This window comes from Anopheles arabiensis, chromosome 3 (assembly GCF_016920715.1).
Source record: "Anopheles arabiensis isolate DONGOLA chromosome 3, AaraD3, whole genome shotgun sequence".
Taxonomy (NCBI): domain Eukaryota; kingdom Metazoa; phylum Arthropoda; class Insecta; order Diptera; family Culicidae; genus Anopheles; species Anopheles arabiensis.
Window position 1 is genome coordinate 61,903,446 of NC_053518.1, and position 13,626 is coordinate 61,917,071.

The following is a 13,626-nucleotide window of genomic DNA, read 5'->3' on the forward strand; positions in this document are numbered from 1 at the left end:
GGGGTCTTTCCTGCTCTTTGGAAATCCTGTTGGCTTTTTCCGGTACACAAAAAGGGATGCCGTAGCATTGTCTCTAATTATCGTGGGATAACTCAAACATGTGCCACAGCCGAAACTTTTGAGCTATGTATCTTTCCAACCATACTTCATAGTTGTAGTTCCGCTATTAGCCCTAAACAGCATGGGTTTATGCCTGGTAGGTCTACTTCAACTAATCTCATGTCTTTTGTTACCAATATTTTCAGATCTTTTGAGGCAGGTACCCAACTTGATGCAATATACACTGACTTTCATGCTGCATTTGATAGTTTGCCCCACTCTTTACTATTAGCTAAACTATCTAAACTTGGTTTTGGTGATGGCATTATTAGCTGGCTGTCCTCATACTTAAGTAATCGATCTTACAGGGTTAAAACCGGGTCGTACTTATCTGAGGAGTTTTTTTGTACGTCAGGTGTCCCTCAGGGTTGTGTGCTAAGTTCACTTCTGTTTTCTTTGTTCATCAATGATGTCTGTAATGTTTTACCTCCTGATGGTCATCTCCTTTATGCGGATGATATCAAAATCTTTTTACCTGTGTCCTCTTCTTCTGATTGTATGAGTCTTCAGCATTACCTTAATGCATTTGTTCATTGGTGTTCATCCAACTTACTTCGCTTGTGCCCTGATAAATGTTCTGTTATTTCTTTCTCTCACTCTCTTTCTCCTATTTCATTTAACTATACTTTCTCTAACTCGTCTCTCTCTCGTGTTATGTCCATCCGTGACCTTGGTATTATACTCGACAGTCGTCGTAACTTTAAACTGCAGCTTGATGAGGTTCTACTAAAAGCTAATCGAACTCTTGGGTTTATTTTACGTTTCACCTCTATTTTTAGAGATCAAAGCTTCTTAAGAAACCTTTATTGTGCTCTGGTAAGGCCTCTTCTTGAATATGCTAGCATCATCTGGAATCCTCCTACTATTGATGGCTGTTCGAGAATTGAAAGCATTCAGCGCCTTTTTACCAGGGTTGCTTTTCGTCGTTTGTTCGGTGCTGCCTCACTACCTCGCTATGAAACGCGATTGCAGTTATTCAATCTTCACTCTTTAAGCTTCCGCCGCCAAGTGTCTCAGGCATGTTTTATTGGTGGCTTAGTACTTTCTGATACTGATGCTCCTGATTTACTCTCGTCCAACTCGTTGTATGTTCCCTCTCGTTCCCTTCGTCCTCGTGATCCTCTGTCAATTGAAACACGTCATACTCTTTATACTTTCAATGATCCTATTCTATCCTGTTTCAGGTTGTTTAACCACTTTTACTATCTCTTTGATTTCGACTCCTCTCTCAACTCTTTCCGTAACCGTATTTTTTCTTCTAATTCTCTTTAATTATTCTTCTAAGTTTCATTAAGTTTTGATAGTCTCTACGCTCTACCTATGTTTTTTTTTCTTCTATTTTTTTGCTAGGTCTAGACTAGTTTAGTTAGGCTTAGTTTTTCATGAATTATTTTGTTTATTTGTTAGGGTTTATTTAGTTTTAAGTCTGCCTTATTTAGCCTTGATGGAAGGACAGCAGCTTTGGAAGGACAAATCAAATTGATGCGCTCGGAATTCAACATTGTCTCTGACAAATTAATTCCTCGTCCAGGGTTTGTGGCTGTGTCGAGTTTTGAGTGGGAACCACTAGCAAACAAAAATGATCTGGACACGCTTGAAAAAAGATTGTCAGAACCTGAGTTTAGAAAGAATTTCAATGACTATTTAGAAACTCGTCTACCATCAGATTGTTCAGAAGAAAGGATGCATGGACATAATATTTACAAAGGAGCTAGTGTCTCAAATCACGTGGACGGGCATAAGTCGTCCCATTGAAAAAATATGCTTTTTCGAATACAAAAATATAATTAGGCAAATTAAAGACATAGGAACATACGGAGGTGTTACACCATCTGATAAAGCAATCAAAGGTTTTTTCCAAAACAAATTCAAGCATGGTGGTCAAAGGCTAAACTTAGTTGGATTAGTTAGAACTTCTCATCATCGACGCTAGAAATCGTATAAGTTGCTCAGTGTCGTTATGTAAGTTAGAAATGAATGAATTTATTAAATGTGTTCGGAAATACCGTCATGTGATATGAAAACCACAAGAATTTCAATAAAGATTAAATTTAAAATGTACATTTCTGTTTTATTCAACTAACTGTAATCTCTATTTGATTTCGGAAGAATTAACTGAAGGCTGAAGAGTTGCGTGTTTTCAGTTCTAGCGCTCAATCACGAATGACATCTCTATTTGACAGTATTGCCTGAGATACTTAAACCTAGGTGTGATCGCATAAACAAGATGTACATAAAGAAAAGGTGTATGTGTGAGGATGTCAAGGTGTATGTGTGAGGTATAAACAAATTCGAATTTTTAATTTCTACATGACGTATGAACTAACGGAACAAAGTCGAATTCGTTGTCTTTTGGGAGAGAAACAGCTACCAATTTACATTTTACATCTTGTAAATCAATTTGTACTTCTGTTTCCTCAAAGCTACGGAGATTTCCACGGTGCAGATTAATCAGCTTAGATGTAAAGGGAAAATCAAAGCAATGAGTAGAGTTGCTTAATTTTCTGGCGATTATTTTTAGGCTTGTTACATTTTCCTGTGCAACTACATTAATGTACTGGCAAACATTTTCAGATTTGGTTAAAAACCACCCATCTCGGTGTCCAGGTTTCAAGCAAAATCCTTTGCGAACATGGAGAGTGGTAATGTTACCTCTCTGTTTAATAGATGGATAACTTCTGTAGCATATCTGCTATACAGAACTAATTATAATACACACTATCAGCTATAGACACATTGGAAAGCCAAATCACACCATTGTAACACATTCATTATAACACACTCAGTAAATCAGATCATACCATACACACCCGGAAGAGCTCAGGCCACACCGTTCATATAAAAACAATTGTGACACACTTAACAGAACCAACCGAAACGTACAACATAAACAATTGTGACACACTTAACAGAACCAACCGAAACGTACAACATAAGCAGGAACAGTTTATGCATTATAACCCAAAACAGGAACTTAGTGACAAGAACCATCGTTCTTGTCAACAAAAGACAAACGTAACTAGCTGAGTGAAAACAATAACTTTTCAACATACAACCCGGAACCAAATGTGAGAAACCCTTAACTTCTTTTGAGTATAAATAAAACCAACTCCGATCATGGCAAGTCAGATTCGTTCGGACTGTCAGGATAGGACTATGCCCATCCTACATCTATCGACTTCTCATTTAAAGAGTTTAGTTATGTCCCCCTTCCCAAGGTAAGGCCTCTAAACTCCAACGTTTCCAGTAAGGGAAACCTCCTAAAGGTTTCTATGATCGCCTGGACGATCAAGTGTCGAAAAGTCCGCTCGAACGAAGTTTTAATCCACCTCGGCTCATGTCATTAAAAACTGACCTACCGCAACGGTACACGAAGTACAGTTGTACGATCATCGCATTACATGGCGACCGTGACTATCGTCCGAACTCATTACATGGCGACCGTGACCTTAATCTGCAATCGACAGGCAGAAGTGTAAGCAAATTATTTCAAGTAAAATGTGATACGTACAACGGTAACGTAAAGCTAAAGTGTCGTGTGACGAACCAAAAGTGTTGTGACCATAACCGGCATTCGGCGGAAAATAAAAAAAAAAAGTGTCAAATGTGCAATTTTTTTTACGGAACATTCATCAACGCAGCTGGAGCAAGTAACCCATAGGTAAAAAAATAACGATGAAAGAACAGCTACAAGCAAGTTTCGTACAGTGCAGAATGAAAAATAAAAACATTTAGTGCAGTGTAAGTGCGAAATGAATGTTTAATTGACGAACAAACATTAACCGTACACAGTGTTGTGAGAACCTACCTAAATGTGTAAAAACGTATTAACGCTTATGCGATCGGTTTACCTAGTAGAGTAACCTTGAAATGGGAAACTATAGAAAAAAAATGCTAACTTTTAACAACAACCCCAGTTCAGCACAGTACAGTGTAGCAATCTATACGATTCTTGGAGCAAGTGATATGGAATAATAAAGTGCAGTGCAAAACAAGTTGTGATCAGCGTGATTGAATGGAACAACCGTTCCCAACGTGGAAGACGAAAAGACAAGGCGAGCCCACTGCCCAATCTGGATTGGCAGACGAGAATGAACGAGTCGGGGTTGAGACGACAAGACATCGAGCGACAACTGATGACATCGTGGAAATTCACACCAAGCACCGATTAAACTGCAAGCACCAGTATAAATACAGCGTAGAATCAGCAGCAACAAAATGCACGTCGCATATTCCATTAAGGTACTGTAACTTTAAAATATGGTCAAATGGGTTTTAAAAGCTAGGAAATAGGAAATAGGAAGTAATTGAAAACAATATGAAAAAGGAATGATTACTATAAGCGATAAAATCGAAATTTTGAAATATATATTTAAAAAAATACAGGATCCTAATCAAAGAACTTGTACAAGAACACAACTAAGAATTAAAGCTGAAGAAACATTTAAAGAAATTCAAAATGACATCGAAAAAATAGATATAAATATATTTTTAACAAACTATTAGAATTTAGCAAAATTTCTAATGCATTAATACAAAATATCATTGCTATGAGCACATCAAAAACCAACGACGATTCACGTAACAAGTCATCTGATTTTTCTACAAATAGCTCAGAGGATAAAAATATCAATTTAACACTGTTAACAACTAGTAGATTATCATTTAAACTTTTAGCTCAGATTATATTTGTCTTACTAAAGCTGCAGAAAAAAATTAAAATGGCTAATTTTGATATTTAAACAGCCACAGGTCTTGTACCCACATATGACGGGTCACCCGATACCTTTAATGCATTTGAGGACGCTTCAACGCTATTGTTCGAGTTAAATCCAAACCATGAAGAAATGCTCGTAAAATTCATAAGAACCAGACTGACTGGTAGGGCTAGAATAGGGTTACCTAGCAATATAACGACTTTTAATGAATTAATCAGTGATATAAAGAGAAGATGTGAAGAAAAAACAACACCTGATAAAGTAATAGCAAAACTAAAATCCATAAAAACAAGGGATGCACAATCAATTTGCAATGAGGTCGAACTGCTTTCAGAAAAACTAAAGGTAATTTATCTTAAACAAGGAATTCCAGAAAAAATAGCTAACGATATGGCAATTAAAACAGGTATCGACACACTTAAAGAAAAAGTAGCAAACTCTGAAACTAAAATACTGTTGAAGGCAGGTACTTTTGCGACAATAACCGATGCAACACAGAAAGTAATGGAGAATGAAAGTGAAGAAACAAACAGAACTACTAATGTCCTTAACATAAATACACAACGCTACAATAGATACTATCCTAGAAACCAAGGTAACCAGAATAGGAACAATCAAAACAACTATGGTCTAAATACAAACCAACCATACCGAAACTACTATAATAACAGAAATAATAACAACTTCAACAATCGCAATAATAACAATAGCAGCTACAACAACAATCTGCGAAACAATATTCGCTATAACAACAGATTTATTCAGGGATACAATAATGAAAGATACAACTCCAACTTCAATGGTAATCAGAACAGACCAAACAAAAACCTTAGGCCAATAACAAATGGAGAAACAGGGCAACAACAACGAAACATATACCATACTACAGCTCAGATACAGGAAGTGGAGGAAAACAATTTTTTAGACCAACAGGAGTCAACTCAAACCCTAGATCAATTTACTCATTAGAGCTAAATGGAGTTGATTATATAAAGATTAGATTGAGCATTGCAAATAATGAAACATCATTATTACTAGTTGATACAGGAGCATCAATTTCTTTATTTAAAGCAAGCAAGTTAAAGAAAAATCATGGCCCAATACGTTCAGACTCAATATCATTAACAGGGATATCTAACACACCAATTTATTCAAAAGGAAGTACAACATGCACTATATATTTCAACAATCTAGAATTGGAACACGATTTTGTATTAGTTCCAGATGAATTCAACATAGGAGCAGATGGTATATTAGGCAGAGACTTTTACAAATTATACAGATGTTCAATTAATTATCATTTGGAAATGCTTACATTCACGTGTCAGGGAGAAGAAATTCAGCATAACATTGAAGAAGATGATGGAAAAGGATTTATTTTGCCAATCAGAAGTGAAGTGGTACGTAAAGTATATCTTCCAAACATTACAGAGGATACTATAGTCTTCGCACAAGAAATTCAACCAGGAGTATTCTGTGGCAGCACTATTATTTCAAAGGATAATCAGTTAATTAAATTCATCAATACAAGGCAGAGAAATATTTACATAACAAACGCAGAATTTAAACCCATTACAGAACCATTAGCAAATTATGAAGTGAAACAAGTGAATAACAAAGTAGGAGAAATTAATAATGATAGATTGCAAAAACTATTACAAAAAATTAAAGTGGATAAAATCCCCACTACAGAAATTTATAATTTGAAGAAAATCGTAACTGAATATAACGATATATTTTGCGTAGAGGATGATCCCATTACTACAAATAACTTTTACCCTCAGAAAATTGAATTAAAGGATAATATTCCTACGTATATACCGAATTATAAACAAATATACTCACAGGCTGATGAAATACAAAATCAGGTAGACAAAATGCTTAAGAATGACATAATTGAACACTCAGTCTCCCCATATAACTCACCTATATTATTGGTTCCAAAGAAATCAACGGATGATAATAAAAAATGGAGACTTGTAGTAGATTTCAGGCAGCTAAACAAAAAGGTTATACCAGATAAATTTCCATTACCAAGAATAGATACAATATTAGATCAGCTAGGGAGAGCAAAATATTTTAGCACCCTTGATCTCATGTCAGGATTCCATCAAATACCTTTAGAAAATGATTCAAGAAAATTTACAGCTTTTTCAACCGGATCAGGGCATTATCAATTTAAACGTATGCCGTTCGGTTTAAACATTAGCCCCAACAGCTTTCAACGCATGATGGCTATCGCTATGGCAGGATTAACTCCTGAACTAGCATTTGTATATATAGACGATATAATCGTTACTGGCTGCAGTGCACGGCAGCACATCAGTAACATAGTTAAGGTTTTTGATAGGTTAAGGTCTTACAATTTAAAATTAAATCCAGAAAAATGTTCATTTTTCAAAACAGAAGTTACTTATCTAGGTCATAAAATAACAGATAAGGGTATATACCCAGACGATTCTAAGTTTGAAACAATTAGAAACTTCCCTTTACCTAAAAATGCAGATGAAGTACGAAGATTTGTTGCATTTTGTAATTATTATCGGAAATTTGTACAGAATTTTGCAAAAATTGCTAAACCTTTAAATAACTTAATTAAGAAAAATGTCAAGTTTATTTGGACAGATGAATGCCAAAAAGCATTTAATAGTTTAAAAGAAAGCCTTTTGTCTCCAGCAGTCTTGAAGTATCCGGATTTTACTAAAGAATTCATACTAACAACTGATGCTTCAGATGTAGCATGTGGAGCAGTTCTTTCTCAAATCACAGATGGAAAAGATCACCCAATCGCGTATGCAAGCAAAAGCTTCACGCAAGGAGAAAAGAATAAGCCTATCATAGAAAAGGAACTTACAGCAATTCACTGGGCAATCAATTATTTCAAACCATACCTATACGGCAGAAAATTCACCGTAAAAACAGATCATAGACCATTAGTATACCTGTTTGGTATGAAAAACCCAACATCTAAACTAACAAGAATGAGACTAGATTTAGAAGAATTTGATTTTAAAATAGAATTTTTAGCAGGTAAAACTAACGTAGTAGCAGATGCTTTATCCAGAATTATAACTGATTCTGATGAGCTTAAAGCATCAATTCCTAAAAATAAATCAGATATATCAAATCCTATTTTAATGGTAAATACTAGAGCTATGATAAAGAAAAACAACGTTGTAGAAAACAAAGAAAACAAAAAGAAAAAAGAAGAAATATTAGAAGAATATAATCCAACAAACATGTATGAAACAGACAGGCCATCTGATACTACTAAAATGTTGAAAATGAAATCAAACATTAACGAAAAAGATGAATTTATTGAGCTCGTGATATACAATCACAATTATTACAAAGCGCTGGGAAAATTTAAAATACCCATAACTTCTGCGAAGCAAAGTCAAACACTAGAGTTTGTACTGCATGAGTCATGCCTAATCGCTAGAAAGTATCACAAGAATTTAGCAATTGCATCGAATGACAGATTATTCGAATTTTACTCAATGTCGACCATAAAAGAAATAATTAACAAAATGATAACAGACGTTCACATCGTCGTATTTACACCACCTAGACTGGTAGAAGATACAGAAGAACAGATCAAAATAATGTCCAATTTCCACACAACACCATCAGGAGGTCATATAGGACAATTCAAGCTGTATAGTAAGATAAAGGATAAATTCAAATGGAAAAATATGAAAGCGGATATCATCAAGTATGTAAAAAGTTGTAAAGCATGCGCAACTAATAAGATCTTAAAACATACTAAAGAGGAAACTGTTGTGACGACAACACCCTCTAAACCTTTTAACATCATAACGATTGATACCGTAGGCCCTTTACCAAAAACAGCAAATAATAATCGATACGCAGTTACGATCCAATGCGAATTATCGAAATATATCGTAATCATCCCGATTCAAAACAAAGAAGCAAATACAATAGCAAAAGCATTAGTAGAAAATTTTATTCTTACATTTGGAAATTTTTTAGAAATGAGATCAGATCAAGGACTTGAATATAACAATGAAATTTTGGCACAAATATCAAAAATATTAGAAATCAAACAAACATTTGCAGCAGCATATCATCCACAAACAATAGGATCTTTAGAGCGAAACCATAGAAGTTTAAATGAATATTTACGAAGTTACACCAATGAGCATCATGATGACTGGGATCAATGGACTAAATTTTATGAATTCGTTTATAACACATCAGTACATAGCACAACTAATTTCACACCTTTCGAATTAATTTTTGGCAGACAAGCTAATTTACCACAAGAATTATATAAAACAAAAGTAGAGCCATTATACAATATAGAACAATACTACAATGAAATGAAGTTTAAATTACAAAAATCACATGAAATTGCAAAACAAAAACTTATTCAAGCAAAATTACAACGTCAAGCAAAATTGAATGAAAATGTAAACAAATTAAACATACGAATAGGAGATTATGTCTATTTAACAAACGAAAATAGAAGGAAATTAGATCCAGCTTATATAGGACCATTTACAGTCGTAGAAATTACAAATACGAACTGCGTTATAAAACACAATCGAACAGGAAAAACCACAACAGTACATAAAAACAGATTAAAACATTTTTAGTGAATAATGCACTCTTTCGTATAAACTCAATCGTACATTATTCAAAAAGGGTGGAGGTGTAGCATATCTGCTATACAGAACTAATTATAATACACACTATCAGCTATAGACACATTGGAAAGCCAAATCACACCATTGTAACACATTCATTATAACACACTCAGTAAATCAGATCATACCATACACACCCGGAAGAGCTCAGGCCACACCGTTCATATAAAAACAATTGTGACACACTTAACAGAACCAACCGAAACGTACAACATAAACAATTGTGACACACTTAACAGAACCAACCGAAACGTACAACATAAGCAGGAACAGTTTATGCATTATAACCCAAAACAGGAACTTAGTGACAAGAACCATCGTTCTTGTCAACAAAAGACAAACGTAACTAGCTGAGTGAAAATAATAACTTTTCAACATACAACCCGGAACCAAATGTGAGAAACCCTTAACTTCTTTTGAGTATAAATAAAACCAACTCCGATCATGGCAAGTCAGATTCGTTCGGACTGTCAGGATAGGACTATGCCCATCCTACATCTATCGACTTCTCATTTAAAGAGTTTAGTTATGTCCCCCTGCCCAAGGTAAGGCCTCTAAACTCCAACGTTTCCAGTAAGGGAAACCTCCTAAAGGTTTCTATGATCGCCTGGACGATCAAGTGTCGAAAAGTCCGCTCGAACGAAGTTTTAATCCACCTCGGCTCATGTCAGTAAAAACTGACCTACCGCGACGATACTCGAAGTACAGTTGTACGATCATCGCATTACATGGCGACCGTAGCTATCGTCCGAACTCATTACACTTCTATTAAGTCTGCCTGCTCTCATGGTTGAAAGGTCTGAAGTTACCCTTAACAACTTCAACCCCCGTTTCACGGTGGTCGGCTGTTGCCCTACAAATGGTCTAGACTACTGCGTAACAAACAAATCCAATTCAACACGGTAAAACGTGAAGAAAAACCTCTAACTTGCTTAACCGCAAATATTGACCAACTATGTTTGAAATTGAAACGATACAGAAATGTAACAATCGCGCATTAACTTGAAATATCATCTTTTTTATGGACATAATACGCTTCTTGTTCTGTAATTCTATTAATTACTTGTTCCAAGCTCTTCCATCCGTTACGCAACTATTTTTTTATGTGTTGTAGAGCATTTTCTAATAAATAAGAAGATAACGTCCGCAGTGGACCAAATTCATCTACTTCTTCGAATATGTGTGTGAAATTGTGAACGTTGCTCGAGATAAACTGTGGTCCGTAAACATCAACATACTTTTTTACAAAAAGAGTAATTAAATTATTAGCAAGCGGCCAATGTCCTTTGTAGATGTTCGAGGAGAATAATGTTATACTACAGAAATACAACATATAATGTTTGTGCTGTTCATCACTCATGATGTTTTTCAACACCGAAAAACTTGCATAGTATAAAAATGATGAAAACTCTGAGCCTTTCCAGTGATTCACATCGTGTTAACGATCGAAATTTTCTATGGATTTCTATTGGCAATTGGATTGTCATTAACATACCAGATATTGTCGTTATTTCAGCATACGAAAATTTTTTTTAAACCCAAATTTACCAAACAACAATATCCGTTCAATATCCGTTTGGTGACACCAAGATCTATCAAATGTAGTTGATCACGAACTATTATTTGCTTCACAAGATCAAAAATATTAAAAAAAGTAGTGGCGAGTCAAGTTTATGATGACCACCATACTTCCGCTTTCTAAAATGTCTATCGGTTCTTTTTGGTGCGCTACAATCAAGGAAAGTTGTTCTTCCTTGCATTTTGACACCTTTGGTAGTGCATTTCAAACAACCATCAAATGAATTGAAGTTGGCGACACCTGTAAAAAACCAATTAAATCAATAGTTTGTGCTTTAGAAGTATAAAATGCAATTTTGTTTTACCTTTTATAAACGCCCGTGCTGGTGAATCGGCAATTATGGCGCGTACCACAACATCAACTCTCACGCCGTTGATTTGTACCCCATTGTTAGTTAATAGGTTTATTTCTTCGATGAACTGCTTTAAAAAACATTCGATTCTAGGTTTTTTTGTTCCGCTGTGAGTTGAAACAATCATAACAGGAATTTCTGGCATGTTATGAATATTTATTAAAATCGGCCAGAATTGTAAATTGTTGCTTTTAAATATCGGCAAACCATCGATGGATACATTAAGCAAGAGTGTGGTGTCCGAATTCAGAGATGTATCACTGCAAACAGACATTAATTAGTTTGTTTATGAAAAGTAAGACAGAAGCATTTTCATGAATGTACCTTAGCTTGTTCGTGAGACATTTCTGCACTCCATAATACCAGTACTGACCACCTTCTACCGTCAGGATATCAACCGAAATATTTCGATTGATTTTTAGTAGGGTTCTAGCGTCTTTAGGTAGGTTACAGGAACTCACTTTTCGAACTATATCCATCACTTGGGCAATCGAGTCGTATGTTTGGTTTGTTGATATTGCCCATTGACGCAAAGCATCTTCAGCAGAGGATGGGTCATCTGATGCTGCTGGATCTATATCATCATCCGAACTTTCCATTAAATAGTCGATTACATCATCATCGGCTTCTGATAGATAAGCAGCTTCCCCTTCGTAGAAAGTTTCACCGACGATATTATCCTGTGCAAGTGCATCACTGCCTTGTGAAGAATTCATACCTTGTTCAGCTACTGCAACCCGTATCAAAATAGTTGTTATAAATGAAGTAATACATAATTGCAATACACCTCATACCATTGGAAGTTCCACTAGGACCGGCACCGTCATCTATCTGGTTTTCATGTTCCAAACGATCACGGTGGCGATACAAGTAAGAATTATATTTGATCCGCTTTTTTGAATGAATTTGAAACTTTTATTCATAGTGATTTCCACGAAAACAACGACGACAAAACTATTTTTAATCACAAATCGCTTCAATTACAAGATATGGCTGCAACAATGGCTCGCTATCAATTTGTGTGTGATATGACATCTGAAAGTAAACAATCGGCTGCGGTCAAAATACCACCATGAAGAAGATGAAGCTTTCAGAAAAAGAAACACGATCAACGTTTGCCACAGCGTGTTGTTTTGTATAGATTGCCAAATCTAAAGAAATTCGAGCCGAATTGAGACGGAACGTGTTTATTAATAATAGCAAATCAAAATTTCAATATTTTCTTTAATATTTCATTCCAAATAGTCAACAAATATGCATTAAAAGCAAGTGAACTCGTCAACCATGTATTATAATTAAGATGTATTGGTCTTTCGGGCTGTCATTTGCAGCCTGGGAAACGTTGTACCGATTATCAGCGCCATATGAAAAAGCGAATGGCTGCTGCTGGCATTAAGCGCAAAACGATCGAGTTCGTAATGGAACGATCGCGCACTTTTGTGGCAAACGCGCTTCGGACATCCCAAATGTGTTTGGACAACCGAAACGCGCTTGGACAACCGAAACGCGCTTGGACAACCGAAACGCGCAAGTCAACCGGACGTCCTCAGAAGACCACGGCGAAAGAAGACCGTAAAATTGTTAATCGGGGCGACTATGGGCTTCGAACGACGAGATCCGTTCGCCGCGGTTGTCAGAAGGCGCTCACTTGGCGCTCAGTTTTAAAATAACGTAGGGGAAAGCGGGGCAAAATGGGCATGTGGGGCAAAATGGGCACCCTCTATTTAAGCATTATTTGACTACAAAGATACTTTCCAATGCTCAAAATGTATCCATTGGAGTGTTTTATGAACACCATGTAAGTTTCATAACCCTTACATGACAAAAAACCAAGAAAAATGCAAAATAAGGTTTAGTAGCATATTGATGTAATTTTTGCCACTTCGAAAATAAGCTTAAACCAGTGTCACAGGGATGCGTTGAAGTTGTACATGATATATTTTTAAAGATATGATTTTTCTATATAATTTGTCTGAAGAAAGCAAGGCGATTGAATGAGTATTTTTACTAATATAACAAAAAATATAAAAATGCTTCACGTGGGGCAAAATGGGCAGATGCTTTTGACATACGGCGCTTGGTGAGGCTGTGGTGTTGTATTTGTCGCCTCAATAATGATATCAGGCACAGATTAAAAACATTCGATTTTGTAGATTTAAACGTGTAAAAACTGTTTTAATTTTAATAACATATTTTTGGAAGAATTTT

The 13,626-nt window shown here is 35.6% G+C and overlaps 1 protein-coding gene across 2 annotated transcripts; it reads right to left on the reverse strand.

The window, feature by feature from the left end:
• Positions 1–10,176: 10,176 nt before the first annotated feature.
• On the reverse strand, positions 10,177–12,497 carry LOC120903301. Of its 2 annotated transcripts, none has more exons than XM_040312643.1 (4): positions 12,213–12,497; positions 11,743–12,145; positions 11,371–11,678; positions 10,177–11,306 (listed from the first exon to the last, which is right to left on the reverse strand). In XM_040312643.1, exons 2-4 carry the CDS (start codon positions 12,132–12,134, stop codon positions 11,116–11,118), a joined length of 891 nt encoding a protein of 296 aa, XP_040168577.1. In that variant the 5' UTR covers positions 12,135–12,145; positions 12,213–12,497; the 3' UTR covers positions 10,177–11,115. The 2 variants fall into 2 exon arrangements, with proteins under 2 accessions (XP_040168577.1, XP_040168576.1); XM_040312642.1 differs by having other exon boundaries at positions 11,743–12,148.
• Between the last annotated feature and the right edge of the window lie 1,129 nt (positions 12,498–13,626).

Excerpts from the sequence above, each read along its gene's own strand:
- LOC120903301 (XM_040312643.1), bottom strand. The coding sequence starts at position 12,134 with ATGAATTCTTCACAAGGCAGTGATGCACTTGCACAGGATAATATCGTC. Across the intron at positions 11,679-11,742 it reads TGTCTCACGAACAAGCTAAG|TGATACATCTCTGAATTCGG; the intron begins GTACATTCATGA and ends GTCTGTTTGCAG. Across the intron at positions 11,307-11,370 it reads AGCACGGGCGTTTATAAAAG|GTGTCGCCAACTTCAATTCA; the intron begins GTAAAACAAAAT and ends GGTTTTTTACAG.